Source organism: Spizellomyces punctatus, assembly GCF_000182565.1.
Source record: "Spizellomyces punctatus DAOM BR117 chromosome Unknown supercont1.1, whole genome shotgun sequence".
Taxonomy (NCBI): Eukaryota; Fungi; Chytridiomycota; class Chytridiomycetes; order Spizellomycetales; family Spizellomycetaceae; genus Spizellomyces; species Spizellomyces punctatus.
The window spans coordinates 970,939-994,937 of record NW_015971537.1 but is presented as its reverse complement, the minus strand read 5'-3'; the positions used below and the strand labels follow the sequence as shown (position 1 = coordinate 994,937).

Sequence of the window (23,999 nt, the reverse complement as noted above, 5' to 3'; positions counted from 1 at the left end):
TGGTCCCTTGTTACTAACGGTTGGATTCTTGAGGACGGAGCACGAATCAAATTGCGTGCGAATGCCTTTGTATTCTTGGTGAACGACCAAACTCCTATTAATCCTCCCTGCAAAAAGGAGGCGTGAATGGGAGTAAAGATGGGCGGACGCCTGTACAAAAAAGACCACTAATGGGCCGGCAAAAGGACAAAATGGAAAAGTCAGTCGGGTTTGTTGCGTCTTTCGTTTTGAAAATATCCGGGATTCGGTTCGACTCGATCAGATGTGGTTCCATTCATAAAGGACGCGTCCGCGTCATGCTTTGTTTATTTACAGGGTTGGTTTTTACTTTGAACTCCCGAATCCAGCTTTTCTGAAAGGTGAAGACTTCCTTCGCTGCTCGTCCTCGAGTTTTGCGTGCCGTTTGTTGTTTTTAATATTTACAGATGCCATCCTGACATAGAGGTACACGTAAACGGACCATACTGCTCTCTTGGCTCACTGACTGACGCATACCTTGCTGTCAGCTGGCCTGCTTCTTTCCAGATCTGCAGTAAATCTGGAAATCCATGAGTTTGACGATATCTCTCAATCTAAATATGAAAGAGAATATCAGGAAGCTCCACTTGTCGCATGCAAAAGGTAGATTCAATGCTAACCCTCGAAACCTTTCCATCCTTGTATTTGGTCAACCAATCTGGCGGCTGGATCGTTGTCGATTTCGAAATACGATTGCCTCCGTGCGCCAGCCGGGGTTTACCATGATATCGGGTTGCACCCGCAAATGCAGAGAGGGTAGGTCGCGATGTTCGCTGCATCATTTTTCGAAGAAACTCTGGTATATCACCCTTATCTTTAGCAGGGAGGTTTCCAGCCGTTTCTGCTTGCTTGGCAAGTCGGCTTTTATTGCTGGGAGATCCGAGTCGAGTAGGTGATGATCGGCTGGCATCAGTTACTTTGGACTGTGGAGTATCGGGCAATGTATAGGTTGCAGGGCTTTTGTTATTGGATGACCGCTTGGTCGGTGGACTTGCCACATTGCTTGTATGAAGACTAGGTGAAATGGGTGAAGAATGCTTGATATCTTGTACACGATGACGAGAGGACTGAGGGTATAAGGAGGAACCGGATGGAGTGCTTGAGCCAATGGTAGTCTGTCCTTTCGACGAATGTTGCGATGCGATGAATGAAATAGATGGACTCTGGCTCTTGTTGCCAGATGGGCGTTTTGGTGATATTCTCGATGATGACGAAATGCCGTGCCGTTCACCTTTCTCGTGTGATTTTGACGCCGTTGGAAGTTGGGTTGTTGATGGATGGTTTGGTTGCGTGCTCGTCTCATTCGACGACTTTGGTGGTGATACTTTAACGATAGGATTTAATACAGGCCTTTAAAATGAACGTTCAAACATGTTCCATCCATACCACGGGCTGAGGTTATAGAGTCAGAAGAAGACCGGCTCACAGCCCTTGCTATCTTCGGAACGAATTCAGGGGAGGCATCGGTATCTGCGGTTGCTGCGTCTGAGCTCTTCCTTTTTTTCCTCATAGGAGGGCCTGAAAAGACCAACCGATATCATGAACATCAAATACAGCGTGCCTAGACAGTGCAAAACGCTTACCAAACCCAAGAAAGCTGCCGTCAAACTCCTCATACTCATGATTGTCACCATACTGGTTCAAACTATGTCGATACCCAGCGTCAAATATCTCAATGTCCTCCACCGGGAAACATCTCTTCAATACAGAAGCTTCTGTGGGGCTCAAGTGGCTCGTTGGAGGAATCATGAACCGTCGCCCGGTCAAAGGGTTTGTACGTCCCATGCTGGACGTTGAGCGGTGATGTCGCGAGGAGCTCGCAGGATTCTTGCTATGGAGTGCTGACCTCAGGTATGAAGTTTGCAGGCATAGTCAATAACAAAAGACATACAATTCGTAATGAACGATCTACACTCTCGCAAAGCAAGAGTTGAGCCGAATTACGATAGGCAGTGGCTGGTGTGTGGCCAGTGCCCGACGCGAAAGCCTTGTGTGGAATGACTTGCGGCGCCCATATGGGCGAAGGGCGGCCGATTCTTGCGCCGGGACTTGCGCGCAATCAAAGCGACAAATTCATTCTAGCGCCCATGCCATGGCTGTGCAGCATGCGCAACAATCGCCCGCTTCACCATGCAAGGTATCCAATGGCCGGTGTCATCCTACCAGTAGATAGTGAGATTTCAAGGGAATCGATCCATTCTTGCCACGTTGCGCATCATAATTCAAAATGCATATGGCCCTTTGTGCTCTATGTCGATGATCTGGTTATTGCAGCCAGATCGAAAGAAAATGTGGAATGGGTCAAAATCATAGCATTAGCATGATTTACGATGTAAATATCTGAGAGTCCCCAGTCTCCAAGCTGTGGCTAGCGGGCAGATGTCAACATGCAATTTTAGGTCTGGTCCTAGTCTTGACCTGTCATTTGAGCAGTCACTCGAACAAAGTCTTATGCAGAGGTCACGGCACTTTGGGGTGTCAGCATATGACGGATAATGAGAGCACGCAAAAATGTGCTAGGGAGTTTGGGTGTATCTCGGAATTGGAAATGGCCAAGGATCTGTCAAAGCTATGGGTCCCTATACTTGCTGCCTACCCATTTAATTGCGAAGAGATTAGAGTAACAACTGAACATCACAATAGATGAGCATACTCGAGGCCCTCTACGATCGCCTCTTGCTTGTGTTCAACGTCAAGAGCATGCATAATATCGCGAAAGGAATGCCAATGATGATAAACCGTCTGAATTTCTCCAACCAGTAACCAATCATTTAAATCTTCAACTTTGGCTCTCATGTGATTTGGTTCATGTTTGCCTTTTTACTACTCACATCTTACCTATAATACGCTTCTATTAAAAAGGAAACCATCTATAAAATCAATTGTCCTTAATACATGAACTATGTACATGGATGAGGATAGGTATCATATCATCGACTCCACACCCAGCGATACTCTGGATGAATCTGAGATGGTACAGCCACCAACAAGATTACCGAGCATAAAATGGCTGCCAATTGTGTAAGTGTGGACACCTTGCGAGCTCTTCGCCGTTGCATACGAAGAACTACCGGGTCGACGACGGGTACTGGGAAATAAACATCGTCAAAAGCCTTTTCATCAGCAAACCAAGCCAAGCGACAAACTGTACTCACAATTATCAGCCATCCAGCTAAACATGTCTCCGCCAGCATCTTCCCTCCTTCCGAGTCTTGCAAACAAGACACAAAATTTAGCTTTTGCCTGCCAGACGCCAATAATCATAAAATAGATCGGTATAGCCATGAGCAGCCGCAGATACGGTGAATGCTTCAAATAGATGTTAATGAGCAGGGATGCGACAGTGATAAATGCGGAGGTACAAAAGAGGAGGATGCGACGGGCGATGCCGCCAGATGAGAGATTGTAACGTGTTGCCTGGTGAAGGAATTTTGGAAAGTGCGTTTGGGATAGTTGCGTTATAACGTGGTTGAAGGTTGGGTGAAGAAGAGAGGGCGAGTGGGGCTGGTACGTGGGAGGCGGTACGCAAATGTGGGATTGAAGGAACGTCCGGAGTTCCTCTGGGATAGGAACAACACTGGGGCTATCTTGTCGTAAAAAGGTGTCAAAGATTAGTCGAGCTTTTGTGTCGAGAGCTTCGTGTAAGGAGTCGATCGGCATGTTCTCTAGCTTGATGCTCTCTTTCTTCTCGGTCTTTGAAGGGAACGGACCACGGACGGCGGTTTGGTCGGTTCCAGCTGAAGTTGAGCGTCGACCTTGAATAACATTCATATAGGTACCCCAATCTGATTGCTCCAAAGCGATATTACTTTGAGCCGCTGGCAACGTATTTGACGAGCTGGGCTTTTCACCGCTTGCGTTCTCCACGTCACTTTCCGTCAAAGCACACAATCTGCCTTCTTCGCTGAGACACTCCGTGTCCTTCCCTTTCTCCTTCTCCCGTTCCCGTTCTCTAGCCTCTCTGTTCTCCTTTTCCTTCCTTGCTCTCTCCGCCACTCGAGCCTGGTGTTCCCGCTCAATCTGTCCGGCCGACCACTGTCGGTACAGCAGAACATACCCAAGAACAGCCTCATAAAATTCGATGTATTGTCCCTGCCCCTCTCGATTCATATACTGCGCAAAGTCAGTATAACTAATAGGCGGGCAGGTTTGCCCGCTTAGGACGGCTTTCAGCGTTACGGGGGGTTCTTCCGGTGATGACTTGAACATGATCATGCAGACTCTTTGGATCACTAACGACAGACAGACTCAGACGTTCGCCCTAAATATTGCTGGGCTCAGAACAAGAATCAAAAGTTGCTCATGGAGCAGAGACCAGCCACTGTTAGAATGAATAAGCTCGGAAGGCTCTTGCGGACAGAAGTTTCGAAGTTCTTCCGGTAATTTGAAGCCACATAAGTATGCCAAACTATTAGTCGTTTGACAGAGCCGTGGGGCTCTGCGAAAGATAGTCATAATATTGTTGTTATTTTTAGTACGCGGAGCATGAACCGTGGCGAACAGCGGAGATTGAAGCTGACGTAATCTTGTGACAGCTTCCATAGTGCGGAGCCGATTGGTATTGGCACTAGTACATAGATTCCAACCAATTTAATCATAATTTTACTCGATTTAGACTCATGAACTATGGTTTGATCCAAAAAATCCTATATAAGTTGTCGTCGCCCATTTTCCCAGGCTTTCATCTTTTCCCACAGATATCATCAATGCCACCAAAAAAGAAGCAAAAGCTTGAAAAACTCGACAAACCCACCTTACATACCTGCAACAAGACTTCCTTTGCAAAAGCTTTCTTGCCTAATGAGACCTACCGGCAGCGTCTTCTAGATTACATCGCCATCATCCATCAACTCGCTGACCATGCTTCCCACGCTCTCAAATTCTACATCCTATATGCACCAACCTTTCCCACGGTAAATGAAGATACAATCGAAGCGATTCTCTATCTTCTCAACAAGGGGGAGGCTTGGCATCCAAGAAAGGAAGCAAAGAAGGCACTACGCGGATGCTTGTTGCCATACATTCGTCGGTACTGCCAAATCGTCGGCTTCATTCACCCAAATCTACGAGGCGAGCAGCAGTCAATCAATTACCTGACAGCGAGTATGATGACAAACCTGAAAGTCAACATTCAAGAGCATTTCATGCAGATGCTGCTCCGGTATATCAATCTGCGGCTCAACGTGAAGGGACGGGGGCGACTGCCACTGAAAAGCGATGCGCGGAAAGCTTTCTTTGCTCGTCTTCGCTACTTGAAGTCAATTTTTCTTTTTGATGTCATGCCCGAGTCACTGGATGACTTGACTGCTGAGGAGAGTGAGCTTCTAGAAGAGATGTGGTCCTTCATTCCCCTTTCTGACCAGCCGCTCGCATATTCGGTTGCTGTTGACCCTCTCGCTTTCTTTCCTGCTTACTGCAAACTCTCTGTGCTGTATGAACGACATGGCTTCCGTCGGTTCAGCGCAATACCTCTTCGTCGGTCTCTGATGCAGTCCCATATTCGCATCGACACCGTCATCCTGTACCAGCATATCCTTTGCATCACACGACGAGAAGCGGAAACTGTCGAAAAGGTCGATTTATGGTTGCGCGTGTGCAACCTGCGGAACAAGGCTTTTCGGTCTCGCCGCGGTATGCAGTTTGAAGGCTCGATCAGTACAGATGGAACCTCGGTGTCTGTATACCTAAAGCACCCAGAAGCAGACAAGTATGGAAAGGGAGCGAGAAAGTCAGCAAAGAGTTTAGAGGACGAAGTTAAAGTGCAATACATGGAGAAAAACTTACCTGCTTGTCGGGCAGCAGAAAACATTGTCGTCATTGACCCAAACAAGCGCGATATTCTCTACTGCCAAGACAGCAATGGTACAACGTTCCGTTACACCGCAAACCAGCGAGCCATGGAGACAGGCAGCCGTCGGCAGCGAAAGGAACGACAGCAGATGAAGAAGGAAGCGGGAATTGACCTCATAGAATCACGTATCCCAAGCCACAAGACGATGAACCTCATGGACTTTACTCGCTACCTTCTTGTTCGCCGCGCAGATTCGGATCGTCGCAAGGAATTCTACTCCCACCCTGCCCACACGCGATGGAAATGGCACGCATTCATAAACCGTCAGAAGAGCGAATCAGACCTCATATCCAACATGCACAACAAGTTTGGGAACTTTACCATTGTGATGGGAGATTGGAGCGATGCCGGTCGAACTGCGAGATTTCAGACCTCATCAAAGACGAAAGGCTGGCGCACCCTCTTTAAGCGCAACAGGATCAACTGCTTCCTTCTCGACGAGTACAAGACCTCATCTGTCTGCCCTCACTGTTTGGCCTCATCCGCTGACTTCCTTGAAAAAGGCTTCAAAACACGACCTCATTCAAGACCTTGGCGCCGTCGCGAAGGCAAGATTGAAAAAGTCCATGGATTGCTGGGTTGTACCAACCCTAACTGTCAGCAAGCCTGGACGATGCGCTACTGGAACAGGGACACGCTGAGCACCTGCAACATGCTGATGATCGTGCAATCAATGTTAGATGGACACGGTAGACCAAAAGTGTTCAGCAGGGGTGTTCCAGCCGTAGCGTAGATTAGTTAGATTACCTTTTCCGAACTGGTTGTCGCCGGTTCAATCCCTGGTGCGGGTGCTAGTGCCAATACCCATCGGCTCCGCACTATATTAAGCTTGTTCTACAAAGCGGAACGACGTTCACATGCAAAGAGTCTTTGACAAAGCACACAATAATAGTTAAATACAAATACAAGATTTCCAAATTCTTTTCTAGTGTTTGCATTTGCGTCCCATGTCACCCAAACAAACTCAAGATTTTAACAAAAGTGGTGGTAAGAAGGTAGTTACTATTTTAAACTCTTGTGCAAGCCGCAAAATCCCAGTGTGACCAATTGGCAGAGCATAATTCGGTTGTGGTCCAGAAAGGATGGGAGGATTAACACAGGACATAGCTGCCGTGCAAACTAAATCAAAAGCTCAGATTATTGCTGAGCATACAAACTTTTACGAGACAGATCTTGGCAACATATTCACACTATGCACATTTTGGGAGACTAAAGCATAAAGCAAGAACAAGAAGTAATAAAACCAACCAACAACCAAACTAAGCTAAATTCCACTACAAAAGTAAAAAGTACAAGCAAGGAGGATGGACACTAAAAGCTCTATCTGATGATAGTATGTGTGGTCCGAAGCAGAGAACAACAAAGTGGATTATGAAATGTGTTCGGTGCATGCGTTTGATGTCAACATCTGAATCGCGAGTGCGTTTGGGTTGACGGAACGTATCTAGACGTGCAATCTTGCCATGCGACGCTCCGCGGTTAACGCGTGACGACCAAAGATGTTTGATCTGGCCTGCCTCTTGTTTCCGCCATTGTTGTTTCCTTGCCCATTGTTGCCACCTTGGTTTCTGTTGTCACGGTTGTTTCCTTGTTGCTTCCCAGTACCAGCGTTTTCCACGTTGATACGAATGCAATCGTCCTGGGCGCCACGCTGCGCCACAGGCATGATAACCGGCTGGTGGGCATCCGAGCTGCTAAGGGAGCAGATACGGTAGAGGCCATTGGTCTTGAATGTTCCTCCGGGAACGGTGACAGAGAGAGTGCGACCATCAGCGGCACGGTCATTGAGACCTTTGAAAAAGGCAAAAGCTTGTGGGTCTGGAGCAGATCGCGTTGACTTGAGTTCTTGAATTGTAATGTGGGAGTGGCCCTGAATGATGCCTTGGGCGCTCAGAGTCTGGGGGACAATGTAGTATTGAGTTTGCGGGTCTGTGAAAATGTTATAAGTATACATGGCACGAATTTTTAAAATCTTCTGGTTGCGCAGCCTACCAGAGAAAAAACCGGTGTCCAAGTTTCGGTAGTCGGTGGTAATGGTCAAATCCTTGCTGGCGTCGATCCTTGCACCGTTCTCGGGCTCAATGATGATGCTCGACACCTTTAAAGACACTCTGTGAGACTACAAAAAACTAATGGAAATTGGCGACATTGCAAACGCACCATCTTTTCGACGGCGGGGATGGCACCCATTGGAGTCGACGAACAGGCGCCTGTCCTGATCTGAGTACCATCCGAGGGCGTCAGGCCAGTGTCCTTGCAAAATTGGGTTTCCGGGAAAGGCCCCACATTGCGGTTGATGTCACCACCACTAGTGGCCCCGCCGACGCCCGCCTGGTTGCCAGTGTTGGCAGTGGTGCCGTTGTTACCGTTGCTGCCGGTATTGCCGTTGTTGCCGTTATTACCATTGTTGCCATTGTTTTGCTTGTTTCCATTATTGGATCGCTTTCCGGCCTGCTGCCTCTGCGCAGTGACAGAGAAAACGAGGCAAAGCAAAAGAAGAGCGTAGATAAAGGTGTATCGCATGATTCAAAGATTTATAAAATGGCGGGAATAGGGCGATGCGCAGAGGGAAACGTGTGTGTGTTGCTGGGAGGGGAAGCGATGGGATGGGGATGTGTTGAATAAGGGGGGGAAGGGAGGAAAGAGCCTCGCTTTAAATAAACTCTCTGGCAAAAGCTCTCCCGCGGGGAGGAGGGGGGAAGGGGGGGAGCTTATGCTTCGAGCAAAAGACTTTCACTTGTACGAACCTACAGCGCAGGAAAAGAAAAAACACAAGCACAGCAAACGAGCAAGAACAACGGTAGAGTCATTTCTAGCAAAAAGACTGTAGAAGTGATGAAATGCCACATGCATGTTACGTTTTTTGAGTTTTTTGCTCTGCCCCCACGTTTTAACAAAGAGCTTTGTCTTGCTCTTCGTTTTGTGCAACTCGCCGTCATTTTACGCACTGCGCAAAACCATCAGGATTCGTTTTTCCCCCCTGGCGTCCTCCTCCTGGTCTTCAGTTGCTTTGAATGCCAGATACAGTCGTTGAAATGAGATTTCATCTTTTTATTAGCAATATATATAGCCTTTCAAAAGGATGCGGTCCAGCGGCCATCTTTTGCCACACCCTCAAGTCCCTTTGACTTGTTTATTCCTACGAGTTTCAAGAAGTCGTCCATCTGTAGCTGCTGCTTGCAAGCGTGTTGCTGCGGATACAAACATACGCGCGCGGGGCTACGTAAAAGGGGCATCATTTCCCTCCCTTGTCATTTCACCTTTATTGGCATAATACTATATATCCATATATAGTTTCATTGGATGACTTGCAAATATAGCCTTATTTGGCAAATGTCCATTAGACTGCATTTGGACTAATGGACAATAACTCTGTCGGACGGAAGTCTCATTGTCCGTACCCACCAACGACCCATTTGAATCTTTTGTTGATCAGCGTCGGCTCTCTGTTTTGGGGGGTGGTGTTCATAAGCGCGGCGCTTTTTTGGGTTTGCCCAATCATGCACATCAAACAGGTGCGAGCCCACCGACTTACAGAATTTGTCCAACCGGTTCTAACTTGTTCGTTTGCAGATTATAATTCAAGGGTTCAAGTCCTACAAGGATCAGACGGCACTGGAACCCTTTAGTCCAAAACTCAATGTCGTCGGTGCGTATACTGCTGGACAAGTATTGACTGGTCGGGCACTTACCTTTTGCAAAATTGGATAGTCGGACGCAATGGTTCTGGCAAGAGCAACTTTTTTTGGGGTACGGCAAACTCGACTCATTTAATTGTGCCGTCCAGTCTCTTGATTGTCACTCATTGCTACTGCAGCTATTCGGTTTGCTTTGAACGATGCATATAGCCACATGACCCGCGAGGAGCGCCAGTCCTTGCTACATGTAAGTCCCCAATCTATTAAAGGTTTCTGGACAGTCTCTGATTACCGGCATAGGAAGGAACTGGGCCTGCTACACTCTCTGCGTTTGTGGAAGTCGTTTTTGACAACACAGACCAGCGATTTCCGGTATAGGCTATTTGTACTTCTGAGGAGCTCATCATGGTTGCTAAAGTTGAGCACTACCGCAGACTGGAAAGGACGAGGTAGTCTTGCGTCGTACAATCGGCTTAAAGAAAGATGAATATGCACTGGACAAGAAGAGCGTTACGTAAGTAGCGTCTACCAAGAATAATTTCTTACAGGTGTGCTCAAGTCTTCTGGAACACTCACAGGAAAACAGAAGTCATGAGTTTGTTTGAAACCGCGGGATTCTCGCGATCCAATCCGTATTACATTGTACCTCAAGGAAGGGTAAGGGGAATCCGGACCATAACTCCTGAAGCCAAGCTTGACCTCGCTTTTGACAGATCACAGCGCTCACAAATGCAAAAGACGCAGAACGCCTTCAGCTTCTGAAAGAAGTTGCGGGAACGCGGGTATATGAACAACGTCGCGTGGAGAGTTTGAAAATTATGGAGGAAACAGGTGAGACACGTGTATGCTGTGATCACCAACGGCTTATGCTGATCTTCCATATGCCAGACTCGAAGCGTTCCAAGATTGATCAGCTCCTTAATTATATTGAAGAACGGCTGGCCGAACTGGAGGAGGAAAAGGAAGAACTCAAACAATATCAAGAGCAGGACAGAGAACGACGATGTCTTGAGTATACCATTTATAGCCGTGAGCAATCAGAAGTCAACGAGAACCTCGAAGAGCTTGAAGAAGCGAGACGCAATGAGGTTGACGAGTTAAATCAACGGCAAAGTCAGTCGAATGACCGGGAAGGGATCGTCACGGTAAGCGGGTCGGCGTCAAGTCATGGTCAGTCATCACGAGTCTAAAGTTTGGAACAGAATATGGAGCGCACCATACGCGACGTTAAGAAGAAGGTGGATATGCTGAGTGTTGAGCGAGAGCAAATTGACGATGATCGGAATGAGCAAATCAAAGCCAAGGCTCACTTGGAATTGATCATCAAAGACAGCGAAGAAAACGTATCGACAAACCTTCAAGCCAAAGTAAGACACAGACAACTAGTACAGCAAGGTTACTTTCGATATCCTAATCTTTATGGACCTTGCAGGAACGGTTAACCCAAGACCTTCATACCTTGCGAGAAAAAATTGCTGAGAAGGAAAGAGAGTTAGATGAAGTCAGCCCGTCGTTCAATGAAGCTTTAACACTTGAAACCACTTTGAAGGAAAGGTATATCGGTATTTTTGACGCCAGAAATGATAGCCTCCGATGGCCTCAACAATTCGTGGATTTTTAGATATGAAGCGGCGGAACTTGAACGAGACACATTGTACTCGAAACAAGGCCGCAACGCCCAATTTCGCACGAAAGCGGAACGGGATGCCTACCTCCGAAAAGAAATCAAGAATGTGCAAGACACTATCACTAGCCAAAGCCAGCAAGTGACGCAGCTTGAGCAGGAAGTGGTTGTTTCACGACGTCGCTTAGCGGAGATTGACACTGGAATTGAGGAAACACGACAACATTTGGAGGATCGTAAGCAGAAGCTAACTGACATAGATCAGCAAATTCTAGAGCTTCGCAGACAACGCAATCAGTTGGATGAACGACGAAGGTAAGGCGAAGCGTTACACTTTGCCTAAATTTTGGTGGGATGCTGACATCCTTCATAACAAACAGAGAGCTCTGGCGAGATGAGAGCAAGCACAGTGCCTCCGCTCAGACCGCCAAAGAGGAACTGGATCGATGTGAAAGAATCCTCTACTCTAGCATGGATAGGGTAATTGCCAGATGTTCTCCAGCACAATGATGTGCAGCGCTCACTTCCGTTGTTGGCTAATCGATTATCAGGTCACCGGAGAAGCGCTTAGAGCGCTGAAACGAATAACCGAGCGTCTGAATCTGCAAGGAGTATATGGCCCTCTGTATGAGCTCTTTGAAATCGATGATCGTTACAAGACCGCTGTTGAAGTCATCGCGGGAGGAAGGTTGGTATTGTTAGTACACTGCATTCATGCCACATTCCGTTTGACGCAACGTTTCTCTACCCCAAGTCTATTCCACGTAGTAGTCGATAACGATGACACTGCCAGCCGCATCGTAGAACAGTTGAATCGTGAGAAATGCGGGCGACTGACCTTGATGCCGTTGAATCGTTTGAAGCCTCGGATCCCTCAGTATCCAGATGCGAGGGATGCTGTTATCATGGTGCAAAAATTGCAGTTTGATCGGACATTTAAACCAGCCTTTGACCAAGTGAGACATGGCGTCAACTGTTCCCCCCGTCCTCGTGTGGCACTTAAGTTGTGTAATGGTGCTTGTAGGTTTTCGGCAAGGCAATCATTTGCCCATCATTGGAGATTGCATCTGCATATGCACGGTCGCATGGATTGAATTCTGTCACGTTGGATGGTAAGCCTCACCCGCTTGAAAAGCATTACAACCTGTACTAACATTCCAAATCCTTGTGTCTTTTTAGGGGATCGCGCAGACCGAAAGGGTGCGCTCACTGGGGGTTATATGGATCATCGTCGTGCCCGTTTGGAGAACATCAAGAAGCTTAAAAAATTCCGAGAAACATATGCTGAAGATGAACGTGCGGCTTCAAGGCTGCGGGACGAGATAACAAAAATTGAACAAGAAATCACACGAACGCGAGATCAGCTTGCCCAGCTGGATGCGCGTCGAAAACAGACTATGGATTCTCGAGAGCCTCTAATGAATGAGATCAATGCAAAGTTGAGGGAAAAGTCCACTTTGGAGGAGCTGATTGCACGCAAGGTTTGGCGTTCCCCATGGCACGGTCCAGAGAATGTAATCTGATCTGTTTACGCCTCGATCAGGAGAGCTCTTTGCAAAGTCTTCAAGGCAGCGTCAGAAACCTCACAACTCAACTACAAACGTATGAAGCAGAACTCAAAACTCCATTCACAAAGACCTTGACAAATCAAGAGCAAGCTCGATTGGATGAGGTTAATGCGGCGGTGGAGGAGCTTCAGCAGCAACTAAGGGAAGCTTCGAAAAGGAGGGCCAGTGTAAGTCGACTTTGCTGTGCGTGACGCAACATTGCAGGTCGGGGTAACCGTTTTGGTCTTTCACAGTTGGAGTCACGGAAAACCATTCTCGAAATTGAACTCAACACGAACCTGCGACGAAAGCGGGACGATGCAGTTGCGCAGCTTGAAAATGCCAGCTTTGAAGGCGAAGTCGGAGTGCAGCTTCGCAGCCGACAGCAAGAGTTGGCAACTGTTGAAAAGGCTATTGAGCGAGCGGCACGACGACTTGAAGGTTTGTACATGTGCCCGATCGGTGATTTGGTTTCGGCCGCGGAGCATCCTAATCGCTCGCCAATGTTACAGAAATCGAAGCCGAGATGGAAGAGCAAACTGTTACTCTTCAAGAGCAGACACAAGCGCTGGAAACAGCGAGGGTAGGTATAGTGGCCGAATGCAGAACCTTGACTGACAAAAACGAGCTGAAAAGCCAATGGCCAACTTAGACAGAACAACAACAAGAACGCAGAGTGTTGGAGCGCCAAAGAATAGTGGTTGAGAAGTATATTTCGAAAAAGGCCAGTTTGTTGAAACGCAAGGAAGAATGCATCAAAAATATTCGTGATCTTGGCGTTCTTCCTGAGGAAGCATTTGAAAAGTATCAAAACGCCCCTACGAAGACGGTGAGTGCCGAAGCCTTGATCGCTAATAGGCAAGACGTTGTCTCACACATTTTCTTTTCTGATGTCAGCTGCTGAAAAAACTTCATCAAGTCAATGAAGCACTGAAAAAGTACTCTCACGTGAATAAGAAGGCTTTTGAGCAATACGGAAATTTTGCAAAACAACGCGACCAGTTGGAAGTCAGAAAGGAAGAGCTAGACAAATCTGCCGGGGTTTGTATTTTGCAATGTATTTTGCATGATTTGAATGTGCTACTTATCCAGAATGGGTAATAGGCTATAGAGGACTTGATCAAAAATCTGGATCAGCGGAAAGATGAAGCGATCGAGCGGACCTTCCGGCAAGTGGCCAAGTACTTTCAAGAAGTGTGGAGCAAACTTGTTCCATCCGGACGGGGGGAATTGATCATGTTGAGAAGAGCAGATGGGGTAAGCTCTGGAAAGGTTGCAACAAGCCAAAACATCACATCCAATGACTCACCTCTTTTTTAAACATAGAGCTCTCAAACCCAAGACGATAATGACGAAAACGGCTCAGATCAGGAGGAATCCAGTAGTTCCACGACCTCAAAGGCAGGACGTGCCCATAGCATCATTGACCAATACACTGGCATTTCCATCTCTGTCTCATTCAATTCGCCCACCGACGAAGGACTTCGTATGCCTCAGCTCTCTGGGGGACAAAAGTCTCTGGTGGCTCTTGCCCTTATTTTTGCCATTCAGCGATGTGATCCGGCACCCTTTTATTTGTTTGATGAGATTGATGCGGCGCTTGATGCGCAGTATCGAACTGCTGTTGCCGGTAAGGACTTTAAAGCCGACTTTACATTGTCCTTTTTTTTGATTTGTTATTTGAAAATATCTGACTTTTTATTTTAAAGCTATGATCAATGAGCTATCTTCATCAGCCCAATTCATTGTCACGACCTTCCGACCCGAACTTTTGGCCTATGCAGACAAGTGTTATGGAGTAACGTTTGTTAATAAGGTCTCGAGGATTCAGAGCATTACTAGGGATGATGCGTTAAAGTTTGTAGAAGAGACGGCGGCTGGTGCTCAGTAGACTCGCGGGTTTTTGGCGTCAACCTATGGAAGGAATTTGGGTTTTATTTTTTGCAATAGCTGTTTGTTGGGGATGTATATAGTACTGTGTTCGGAAGGGTTTCTTTTTATTTATGGCTGATTAGGGTTGGGGGATCCCAAAGCAAATGTTACTCATTTCGGCAAAAACATATCTGGTCGCAAAACAAAAAGAATGTTGCTCTCACTGCAAAATTAAGGATACGAAATGCAATAATGATTATGATACTCAATCCACGTTAAACCGCCTCTCATTCATGTATCCACCGTCCTAACTGCCTTGATAAAATCCACAACCTTTCCATGATCTTTGAACCCCTTTTTCGTATCCAACTCCACGCCGCTACTCACATCCACGCACCAGGGCCTAACTTTCCTGACAGCCTCCGCAACGTTTTCAGGTTTTAGCCCACCCGCTAACAGAACCGGCACACGCCCCTCACGCTGCACATGCACCGCGACATCCCAATCAAAAACTTGTCCCGTTCCCCCCTGCTGGCCAGATTTCACACCGGTATCCAGCAAAACACCCGAAATCGTACCCACAGTTTCACGAGCCACAATGCGATCAATCACTTGCGACGGCGTCTCGTTAGGAAGGACATGGAAAGCTTTGATGACGGGAGTAGGGAGGAGGGCTGCCAAATGGCAGGGTTCTGACCCGTGGAACTGTACAAGGTTGATCTTGGTGTCACGAACGGCCTGCTGGATAAAGCTCACAGAATGATTTGCAAACACCCCTACAAAGAGGGGGCCAGCGCGTGGGCTTCGGATCGTCGAGAGGGCCAAGTTCAGCCAGGTAGATGGACTCGCGTCGGGAGATGGGATGGGAAGAGCGGGCGCAGGTTCGTCGGAAATTTTTAGCTCTCTGCGCACTGCTTGGACAATCTCCTTGGCACGGTCAATGGTCACCTTTCGTGCTGACTCTGCAAAAATCAGGCCAATGAAATCGGCGCCTGCTTTGGCGGCCACCAGCGCATCCTCTACATTTGTTACCCCACAGATCTTGACCATCGTTCGGTTCGAGACCGCTGGCTGTTCTTCCACGTCCTTACCCAAGAGTTGTTGGATAAAGTCCCGCTTACTGGGTGCCCTCATCAACGCTTCTCCTACCAAAACCGCCTTAGCACCACCTTTCATGTATGTTTCCACATCCGCACGTCCCGTGATCCCGCTCAATGCAACTAAGATGGTGCCTTGCGGTACCATCGTGGCAAGGTCGCTCGTCCTGTTCATGTCCACGTTGAAAGTATGCAGGTCTCGGTTGTTGACACCAATGACCTTGGCTCCAATGGCTACCGCACGTTCCATTTCAGCAGAATTTGCAACCTCAACCATGGGCTCCATACCCAACTGCCGCGAATACTCCAACAGGTCCCGCAGTTTATCATCATCCAAGATCGCGACAATAAGTAGCAAAGTGTCCGCTCCGTACAAATGCGCTTCCAGAATTTGATACCGTTCCACAATGAAATCCTTGCGAAGTACGGCAGGACGGTCAGGGACTCCTTCTAACGCGGCGCGGACAAGGCGCATGTCTTCCAAGCTACCTTTGAACCATTTAGGTTCAGTTAGCACGGAAATGACTGCCGCTCCACCGCGAGCATATTCCAATGCTTGGCTAGGTGCATGGGCTGTGATATCAATGTTGCCTTTTGAAGGAGATGCACGTTTGATCTCTGCCATCACCGCCACCGGGTTTGCTGCAGCGAGCACACGAGCTGGGAAGTCGATCTTCGATGGCGAAAGACCAAGTGCAATGGACCGCTGCAAATAATAGTCCGATTGTCCGGGACGAGATCGCGCTTCACGCACGTCACGGAGACGTTGCTCATAAATGGTATGAAGGATGCTAGGGCTTTTGGAGGCAGCAGTTGTCGATTGCATCCCTTTCCCGCTTATCGCGGGAGAGCTGCCTCCTGCCCTATGCACCCCTCCACCTGCAGTGCTCGTCGAATTAATTTTGGACACCTTTGCCAGTGGAATGCCGTCACCGGTGCCCGCTCGCTTTCCATCGCTGGCACCATTGACCGCAGGTCCTCCATGTCCGTCAGGCTTCTTCACCAAATCTTCCCGCAACCGCAATCGATCCCATGTACCGCCCTCCCACTTTAGGAAATTCGCAAACATCACCTTGCCGCATTCGCTAGCAATACTTTCAGGGTGATATTGTACTCCTTCCATCACAAACGTCTTGTGCCGTATGCCCATCACGATTCCACTATCCGTCCAGCTCGTAATTTCTAAACACTCCGGCAACGTCTTGGGATCGCCAGCCAGAGAATGATATCGAGTGGCCTCGATACCTTGCGGAACCGTTTCGTACAAACCGCGACCATCATGTCGAACAGGCGAAGTTTTACCGTGCACAATTTCACCAGCATATGTCACCGTTCCACCGTATGTCTCGTACATACATTGCTCACCAAGACATACACCAAGTATTGGGACCTTCCCTGCAAAGTGTCGAATGACATCGTTTGATACCCCTGCATCAGCGGGTCGTCCTGGCCCGGGTGAGATTACCACATTCCGGGGGTTGATGGCAATACATTGCTCCAACGTGATCTGATCGTTACGGTACACCTGTACGTCTGCACCCAGCTCCGAGAGATACTGGTATACGTTCCAGGTGAAACTGTCGTAATTGTCAATCAATAATGTAGTCATTGTGATGTACGCTTTCAGTGGTAGTGTGGATACACAGTGAAGTTGTCTTGTTCGATAAGAATTTGCTCCAGAAGAGGGGTTTCCTTCTGTTGAATTTTACGACTGTGATAGTACATTTCGGCATTCTCGATAGCCGTGACATTTGATTTCAGCTTGTTGACGGTTTCCTCCCATTCGCTCACAGGGACCGAATCGTATACAATGCCTGCTCCAGCTTGCAAATAGACATAACCATCCTTGAACAGCATAGTCCGGATAGCGATTGCCGTGTCCATACTTCCCGAGTAGGCAAAGTAACCCACAGCTCCAGCGTAGATGCCACGCTTTTCACCCTCGAGTTCATATATGAGCTCCATAGCCTTAACTTTGGGGGCCCCGCTGACAGTACCAGCTGGGAAAATCGATCGAAAAGCGTCGAAACCAGTTTTGTCCGGTCGTAGTTTACCAGAAACATTGCTGACAATGTGCATAACATGACTGTAACGTTCAATGTGCATAAGCGAATCAACTTTCACCGTGCTAGGTTGGCAAATGCGGTTTACGTCGTTCCGGCCGAGATCCACAAGCATAATATGTTCCGATCTCTCTTTCAGATCACCAAGGAGATCTGCGGCAAGAGCATCATCTTCCTCGGGAGTTTTTCCGCGCTTACGAGTACCGGCAATGGGATGCGTGTAGACAATATTGTTTTCAACCTTAATCAACATCTCCGGAGAGGCACCGACAATCTGGAAATCTTTTACATCCACGTAGAACATATACGGTGAGGGGTTAACACTGCGCAACTGCCGGTATGCGTTGAAAGGGTGCAATGACGTCCGCTTCTTCAATCGTTGCGAAGGTACTGCTTGAATGATGTCACCTTCGTTGATATGGTGCTTAAGCTTTTTCACAAAATTTTCGTATCCTTCTTTCCCGACGTTCGATTCGCTTGGTTGATTCAGTTCGATTGGAGGTTGCTTGGGAAGGGGTATGTGTTCGCTATTCAGTAACTGAACCACTTTTTGAATCTCGGCAGTAACCCGAGCGTATTCCATCTCAATCTGATATGCTTCACTTTCCGTGTTATCGACTCGGAAATGGCTCACGACCTTCATTATGTGGTGGAGATGATCGAACACGACAATCGTGTCGCAAAACATCAAAATTGCATCGGGAATACCAATGGGGTCACGAAGTTTCTTTGCAGTGCGGGGCTCAAAATATCGCACGCAATCATAGGCGATGTATCCAATGGCACCACCTATTGCAACCAGATAATGCTTAACGTCGTTCTTAGGTATACATCCTGCTATAATTCTCTTACCAGTGAACTCGGGAATTCCAGGTACGTGGACATACTTGATATTTTTCAGTTCGTTTTCAACCACAATAAGTGGATCGCCTTGCACCGCTTCGTTATCGCCGGTACGAATTACCTTATAAGGGGCTAGATAGAAACGAAGTGGAGTGAATCACTGGCATCCTTCGCAGCCAAAACATGAGGCGCAATCTCGCTCATACCTGCGCCCAAAAACGAATAACGACCGATTTTTTCACCACCAGAAACAGACTCAAACAAGAAAGAATAATCACTGCTTTCCGACAATCTCAGATACGCGGAAACAGGTGTAATTAAATCAGCGGAAATGTCTTGATGGACAGGAATAATGTTTCCCGCTTTCCTAGCCACAAGGCCCTTAATCTCCTCCAGCGTGGGCTTCAGTTTCGACTATCAGGACTATGTGAGTGGTGGAACATGCGAATGCGAAAGAGAAGAGACTATCTAGGCCATCTTACCGTCATTTTGGGATATGTGACAGTATAAGGAGCTTATGCAGCAATAGATACGGCGCATGCAACAGTTCGATCGCGTGCAATGCACTGTTGATTCCATGGTAAAGAAAATCGTGCCCACACGGGTTCGAAATGGAGCAGATTTGCGTTAGCAGCGCCTTTGTTCAAAGCACTGAGATCTTTTGCAATGTCCTTCCTGGATGCGACAACAGGAGTTCTTCGCTTAATGCTGGTAACCCGACGACGTCTGTCGCGGCATAAATCGACAATTGGTCTTGCCAACCGTAGAGAAGTTAGAGGCAATTTGGCAAATGTTGACATGTTGCTCTTGCACTTTGGGGGTTGAACGACTATCCGTCTTCGAATGATCGAGGCAGGCTTATAATGATGTGTGCGGTTCATGGAACGGCAGATTGTTACGTAAGGCACAGATGAGGCCAACGGAACAGACACAAGCGCATGCTTGTACGCTTCGGAGGTGACCATGCTTGAGAGTATGGTAGAGTCGAGGGCCTTGAGTGACGGCAGTGAGGGGAAGTCCAACAGAGAGGCCATGCTGTCCTCAGCAGCAGGAGGGCTAGATCTGGGTATGGTGGTGCTTGCTTTACGATAGCGCTTTTGGGCACGGTGACGTACGAGTCTGTTTCGTCGTCTTTTGTGGCTCCCGTCGCAGTGGAGGTCCTCGACACTCTAGTAAGAGACAAACGATGAAAACTGTCAGCTAAGGGGGCAGTTCCCAACGGTCGTTGATGCTGATAGAATTTATCCATCTCTTCATCAATTCCAATGCTACAGATTGTTCACCTACCAAGGCGGAGGACGCTACAACACCGAGGTCGTTGTCGGCGACGGTCATCTGGAACGACCGAGGCGACACCGACCCGAAGGCGGGGCAACTCCAACCGAGACGAAAAGCCGCCACGGTTGGGGATGCGGGTGTCAAAGTAAGCTTTGAAGGTAAAGTTGCGAACTTACAGGAAAGCAAGTTCCCTGTGCTTCAATAGGTAGATGATAAACAAGAAAGTAAAGCCGGAGACGGAAGGGACTGCCCCAAATATCAAAGATCGGCTGTGAGTCATCCATCGCACTGACAAGTTGACCAATCAGATCGCATGTGACAAACTCACGTGCTCTCCATCATTTGTTTATCTTCATTAGTTTTCTATTTGTATTTGGCTGTATAAAGTTCTAGATACATGTGTACATTTTATTTTATGCGATAGCATTGCACTCGCTGGCCCCATTTTCTATATAATTTACAATCGATAGCTCTTGTTTCTGCGAGCTATCAACATGATGCGGTCCTCCATTTTACGGAATGATGTCCATCTTACTGCACTCGTCATTGGTGCAGCACATCACTCTTTTCGTAACCCCAGTGCATGTAAATGTTGATTTCCCGTTTTGATCTACGCATGTTTTCTCATTGTTGCCTAAGTCGCACCGGGGCTGAAGTTCACAAGCACTGATGGTGCATTTGGCATTAACAGTTGTCACTGCAGCATGGGATGAGGATAAAGTTAGTATGAAGAGTTGCTCGGAAAGTAAACGACAGTAAAGACTTCATACAGTGAGTAAGAACAAAGAAGACGAGAGCGAGGAGGGCAAGGAAGAACTTCATCGTGTATATGTAACGAATTTATGGGTGGAATTTAGCAGGTTTTAGGCGTTCCGTGCGTAATAAAGTGCTGGAGAATCCTAAAAGCTGTCTTCTCTTTTATACTTGTACTTGAAGAACTATTGTCCCTGTGGTTCCGTTCTTTTTTGGTGGCGGAACGAATCTTTCTATGGTTCAGGCATCCGCCTGGTTCCTCAAGTCTTTGATGTGGGCCATGCAGTTAACTGATAAAGGGTTTGTTTCTTGATTTTGGTTTAGGGCAGGGGCGGCTCATAGTCATGTGAGTGCACTCCGACGCTTGGTTTGGATGAGCTGTTTAAACAGTTGTTGCTGAGATATCTCAAGGGAATACAACTCGTCGACCTATTCACCAGACACCACTGGTTTATTTCAAGTACACTTTCATAGGATGATAGACTGCATCTTGTGTATTTTTCAGGTCTGCCGTAACCTGCACGTATACTTCCACTCTATCTGCTGTTGAACACATTGATAGGAGTTGCATGTAGAATGCAGCGTATGGATATGACTCCTACATGTCAGCTCCATAATCACAGCTACCACGTGACTATGAATCTAAAAGTCAGTCGGTCCCTGACCTGAATTTGTTCCACTCAGCAATCAGAATGGGCAAACACTCTCGTAACAGAGGACGGCCACAGGATGATGAAGTATCTGAATCAAGTACCCGCATACCCGTGCCCCTTGCAATGTGGGACTTTGATCACTGCGACCCGAAGCGCTGCAGCGGTCGAAAGCTCGCCCGTTTGCACCTCATTCGCACCCTTAAAATCGGTCAACGATTCAAAGGGATTGTTCTGAGTCCAAAGGGAACGCAGAGTGTATCTCCTGCTGATAGAAGTATTATTGAAGGGGCTGGATTGTGTGTGGTCGACTGTTCATGGGCGAGAATAGAGGAAGTTCCATTTGAAAAGATCAGATCACCTCATGAGCGACTGCGTCAGTAAGATACTGGAACTTCCGGGTCGGTCGCTCATTACTCATGATAGTTTTGATTACAGTGCCTTATTTGGTAGCGGCTAATCCCGTCAATTATGGTAAACCATTTAAATTGAACTGCGTTGAAGCGCTTGCCGCCTGCTTTTTTATCACAGGTCAGTAGATTCTGAAAATAAGATCAAATCAGTGTATTTTTGGAAAAAAGAAAAGTCTAACCCTCCATTTTTCGTAGGCCTAGATGAGCATGGTCATACACTTCTTTCCAAATTCAAATGGGGTCATGCTTTCTGGGAAATCAACGGGTATGTAACACGCCGTCAATGAAGAATGCGACTCTGGTGGTCATATACCCTTGTCATCCATACAGCGCCCTTTTTGAGAAGTACAAATCCTGCAGATCCTCTGCTGAGGTAGTAGAAACCCAAAACGAGTATCTCCAACAGATCAATCAAGAGTACAAAGATCATCGTGAAAAAAGGAATGAGACAGGAAATTCAATATCATTGGACATGCCACCGAGCGATGAAGAAGAGGAGGAAGAAGAGGAGGATCAACCTGAAGTTGATAAATTTGGTAATACAATACGGCGGGATTTGCCCCAAAGCGAGGAAGACGAACTAGAGGAGGACGAGGACGACATTGAAGTGGATCGTTTTGGAAATATAATACCGAGGGATATGCCGCCAAGCGAGAGCGAAGAAGAGGACGAGCAGGAGGAGGAGGACGACGACGAGAAATTTGATAAGTTTGGCAATACGATTCCTCGGAATTCATAATGCAAGGGGGGTGTTCAGAGGGTACGCAGACGCTTATGTATTTAATGACTTGAAATGTCGCTTGCGCGCATCGTGCACGACCATAATGTGCCTACGGGTTTTGGGCATCGAACCCCACGCTCCCCGAGAAATTATCAATTGTCACATCTTGGTGCATGACTTGGAACAGGGGCGCCGTGGTGACTGGTCACAAGGGAGTTTGAGACCCACCGAGGAAGACATGCGTTGGACTATGGCGCAGAGAGGATAATTGGTACGGACCTGACTGCAGGTGGGGCAGCATGATATCGGCTTCAGGAGCGTCATAGTCCACCATCGAAGATGGTCGTCCTATTACTAGTCGAAGTGCGCAGTCTCTATACGATGCAGATTTCACCATGCATAATATATTACTGGCGGCATGTGTCATAGGAGATATCGGTGAGGAGTTATTATCTAGAGCTCGAGATGCCAACACGTCCTCTTAAATACTTGTGTTGTTGGCGCGATATCAACCATGTCATAACCTATCAAATATTGGGGGGGGGGGGGGGGGGGGAATGAAATCGGAGGTATATGGAACCATTTAAGTGGGCCCGTTATTTGTATCATTATGTACCAGTTACCCTATACTATGAATTATCTACTAGTTACTCGAGTTTGGTTTGAGCCTGCTCGGCCTCAGCACGCTTGAAGAAAGGAGTCAACTGAGGCAAAACCGCGTCATGGATAAGTTTTGCTCCCTATGCGATAAGAACGCAGGTAAAGAGATGGTCAGTTAAGGAAATGCAGAAAAGTCACATTCCTCTACAGCAACTTACAAAGTACTGAGGCAGGAAGAGCCAAAAGACAAACACAACTTTGACAACGTAGTAGAACGGGAACCACGCCAAGATGGTAGTAATGCCCAATTCCACAATGTTCACGATGCCAATAGCCCAGAAGTAGGTCGCCCAGACTTTCAATGCCGCCGTATCCTCCTTGTAGGATGCCTCAAATGCGCGGTATGTAGGGTAGATGATAGCAAGAAGATTGGTGGTGAGACCAGCAAAGATGTTGAAGAAAACGGAAATCGAAGTAAGGGCGTAAACGGCCAACGTGAAGTAGGTCTAGCGGGGTTTGCACAAGAAATGGCGGTTAATATTCACGACCAGGTGCTGATGCTTCGGTGCTCCAACGCTACCTTTGGCACTCCTGTAGCCTTTTCAATTCTGTTCAAGGTTCTGAACTTTCCGAGGTAGTTATCAAACTGCTGGAGGTACGGCTGGATTTGATCCATTTTGAGATGCTTTTTAAAATGAGAAAAGTAACGACTCGACAAGAAGTGTGCGATAACAGGGGGCTCAGTTGGTGCGGGGGGGACGATGAGGTTTTCTACTGATGATTGCTGTCGAAATGCCAAGTGTTTTTGCAGGCCGATTTCGACAAATTACAACCCGACTGGTTCCAGTGTCACTTTGACCCGCCATCGCACAATTTCACATCACGAAATCAAGACATCTGACCTGTAGGGACGGAGATAATGGATATCGCATTCGTCTCAAACGCATTTTCAGATTTCAAATTGGATATTGAAAATAACTGCTGTTATAACACGCAGAATGGGCATTTTGGAAAAGTCCTCATGCTCAGCG

General features: G+C 47.4%; 9 protein-coding genes across 9 annotated transcripts; 3 read left to right on the top strand and 6 right to left on the bottom strand.

Annotated features, from left to right (window-relative positions):
- Positions 1–324: 324 nt before the first annotated feature.
- Positions 325–1,803, bottom strand: SPPG_00375 (uncharacterized protein; the record flags this gene model as incomplete). The annotated part of the gene is made up of 5 exons (XM_016748703.1): positions 325–433; positions 496–572; positions 639–1,342; positions 1,405–1,536; positions 1,602–1,803. The coding sequence occupies 5 exons, from the start codon at positions 1,801–1,803 to the stop codon at positions 325–327; spliced, it is 1,224 nt and encodes a 407-aa protein (XP_016612698.1).
- A 1,006-nt stretch (positions 1,804–2,809) lies between these two features.
- On the bottom strand, positions 2,810–4,291 carry SPPG_00374 (uncharacterized protein). Its single transcript, XM_016748702.1, has 2 exons — positions 3,174–4,291; positions 2,810–3,106 (listed from the first exon to the last, which is right to left on the bottom strand). The coding sequence occupies exons 1-2, from the start codon at positions 4,231–4,233 to the stop codon at positions 2,949–2,951; spliced, it is 1,218 nt and encodes a 405-aa protein (XP_016612697.1). The 5' UTR covers positions 4,234–4,291; the 3' UTR covers positions 2,810–2,948.
- A 411-nt stretch (positions 4,292–4,702) lies between these two features.
- On the top strand, positions 4,703–6,778 carry SPPG_08836 (uncharacterized protein). The gene has a single exon (XM_016756976.1). It carries the CDS (start codon positions 4,725–4,727, stop codon positions 6,600–6,602), a length of 1,878 nt encoding a protein of 625 aa, XP_016612696.1. The 5' UTR covers positions 4,703–4,724; the 3' UTR covers positions 6,603–6,778.
- Positions 6,779–6,910: 132 nt separating this feature from the next.
- Positions 6,911–8,644, bottom strand: SPPG_00373 (uncharacterized protein). The gene is made up of 3 exons (XM_016748701.1): positions 8,030–8,644; positions 7,862–7,967; positions 6,911–7,798 (listed from the first exon to the last, which is right to left on the bottom strand). Exons 1-3 carry the CDS (start codon positions 8,390–8,392, stop codon positions 7,314–7,316), a joined length of 954 nt encoding a protein of 317 aa, XP_016612695.1. The 5' UTR covers positions 8,393–8,644; the 3' UTR covers positions 6,911–7,313.
- A 626-nt stretch (positions 8,645–9,270) lies between these two features.
- On the top strand, positions 9,271–14,822 carry SPPG_00372 (cohesin subunit SMC3). The gene is made up of 25 exons (XM_016748700.1): positions 9,271–9,384; positions 9,443–9,518; positions 9,581–9,619; positions 9,687–9,754; positions 9,808–9,879; positions 9,942–10,021; positions 10,086–10,164; positions 10,221–10,338; positions 10,396–10,652; positions 10,710–10,874; positions 10,940–11,061; positions 11,129–11,446; positions 11,512–11,611; positions 11,683–11,819; positions 11,886–12,087; positions 12,156–12,243; positions 12,311–12,612; positions 12,675–12,866; positions 12,933–13,119; positions 13,191–13,261; positions 13,331–13,507; positions 13,576–13,719; positions 13,783–13,935; positions 14,005–14,308; positions 14,388–14,822. The coding sequence occupies exons 1-25, from the start codon at positions 9,370–9,372 to the stop codon at positions 14,567–14,569; spliced, it is 3,648 nt and encodes a 1,215-aa protein (XP_016612694.1). The 5' UTR covers positions 9,271–9,369; the 3' UTR covers positions 14,570–14,822.
- A 19-nt stretch (positions 14,823–14,841) lies between these two features.
- On the bottom strand, positions 14,842–17,256 carry SPPG_00371 (bifunctional anthranilate synthase/indole-3-glycerol-phosphate synthase; the record flags this gene model as incomplete). Its single annotated transcript, XM_016748699.1, has 1 exon — positions 14,842–17,256. The coding sequence occupies one exon, from the start codon at positions 17,254–17,256 to the stop codon at positions 14,842–14,844; it is 2,415 nt and encodes an 804-aa protein (XP_016612693.1).
- Positions 17,257–17,270: 14 nt separating this feature from the next.
- SPPG_00370 (anthranilate synthase component I) lies at positions 17,271–19,041 on the bottom strand (the record flags this gene model as incomplete). The annotated part of the gene is made up of 4 exons (XM_016748698.1): positions 17,271–18,674; positions 18,698–18,759; positions 18,796–18,967; positions 19,036–19,041. The coding sequence occupies 4 exons, from the start codon at positions 19,039–19,041 to the stop codon at positions 17,271–17,273; spliced, it is 1,644 nt and encodes a 547-aa protein (XP_016612692.1).
- Positions 19,042–21,268: 2,227 nt separating this feature from the next.
- Positions 21,269–22,908, top strand: SPPG_00368 (uncharacterized protein). Its single transcript, XM_016748697.1, has 4 exons — positions 21,269–21,610; positions 21,673–21,765; positions 21,843–21,912; positions 21,978–22,908. The coding sequence occupies exons 1-4, from the start codon at positions 21,277–21,279 to the stop codon at positions 22,384–22,386; spliced, it is 906 nt and encodes a 301-aa protein (XP_016612691.1). The 5' UTR covers positions 21,269–21,276; the 3' UTR covers positions 22,387–22,908.
- A 23-nt stretch (positions 22,909–22,931) lies between these two features.
- On the bottom strand, positions 22,932–23,823 carry SPPG_00367 (uncharacterized protein). The gene is made up of 3 exons (XM_016748696.1): positions 23,549–23,823; positions 23,187–23,474; positions 22,932–23,108 (listed from the first exon to the last, which is right to left on the bottom strand). The coding sequence occupies exons 1-3, from the start codon at positions 23,642–23,644 to the stop codon at positions 23,016–23,018; spliced, it is 477 nt and encodes a 158-aa protein (XP_016612690.1). The 5' UTR covers positions 23,645–23,823; the 3' UTR covers positions 22,932–23,015.
- Between the last annotated feature and the right edge of the window lie 176 nt (positions 23,824–23,999).

Bases quoted from the DNA above. Each gene is read 5' to 3' on its own strand.
- SPPG_00374 (XM_016748702.1), bottom strand. From the start codon at position 4,233: ATGATCATGTTCAAGTCATCACCGGAAGAACCCCCCGTAACGCTGAAA. The intron at 3,107-3,173 runs GTGAGTACAGTT...TTTATTTCCCAG, and splicing joins TAGCTGGATGGCTGATAATT to TACCCGTCGTCGACCCGGTA.
- SPPG_00372 (XM_016748700.1), top strand. The intron at 10,165-10,220 runs GTAAGGGGAATC...CGCTTTTGACAG, and splicing joins ACATTGTACCTCAAGGAAGG to ATCACAGCGCTCACAAATGC. The intron at 11,612-11,682 runs GTAATTGCCAGA...ATCGATTATCAG, and splicing joins TCTACTCTAGCATGGATAGG to GTCACCGGAGAAGCGCTTAG.
- SPPG_08836 (XM_016756976.1), top strand. From the start codon at position 4,725: ATGCCACCAAAAAAGAAGCAAAAGCTTGAAAAACTCGACAAACCCACC.
- SPPG_00367 (XM_016748696.1), bottom strand. From the start codon at position 23,644: ATGGATCAAATCCAGCCGTACCTCCAGCAGTTTGATAACTACCTCGGA. The intron at 23,475-23,548 runs GTAGCGTTGGAG...AAACCCCGCTAG, and splicing joins AGGCTACAGGAGTGCCAAAG to ACCTACTTCACGTTGGCCGT. The intron at 23,109-23,186 runs GTAAGTTGCTGT...CTTATCGCATAG, and splicing joins TCTTCCTGCCTCAGTACTTT to GGAGCAAAACTTATCCATGA.
- SPPG_00373 (XM_016748701.1), bottom strand. From the start codon at position 8,392: ATGCGATACACCTTTATCTACGCTCTTCTTTTGCTTTGCCTCGTTTTC. The intron at 7,968-8,029 runs GTGCGTTTGCAA...GTGTCTTTAAAG, and splicing joins TCCCCGCCGTCGAAAAGATG to GTGTCGAGCATCATCATTGA. The intron at 7,799-7,861 runs GTAGGCTGCGCA...ACATTTTCACAG, and splicing joins GGACACCGGTTTTTTCTCTG to ACCCGCAAACTCAATACTAC.
- SPPG_00368 (XM_016748697.1), top strand. From the start codon at position 21,277: ATGGGCAAACACTCTCGTAACAGAGGACGGCCACAGGATGATGAAGTA. The intron at 21,766-21,842 runs GTCAGTAGATTC...CATTTTTCGTAG, and splicing joins CGCCTGCTTTTTTATCACAG to GCCTAGATGAGCATGGTCAT. The intron at 21,913-21,977 runs GTATGTAACACG...TCATCCATACAG, and splicing joins GCTTTCTGGGAAATCAACGG to CGCCCTTTTTGAGAAGTACA.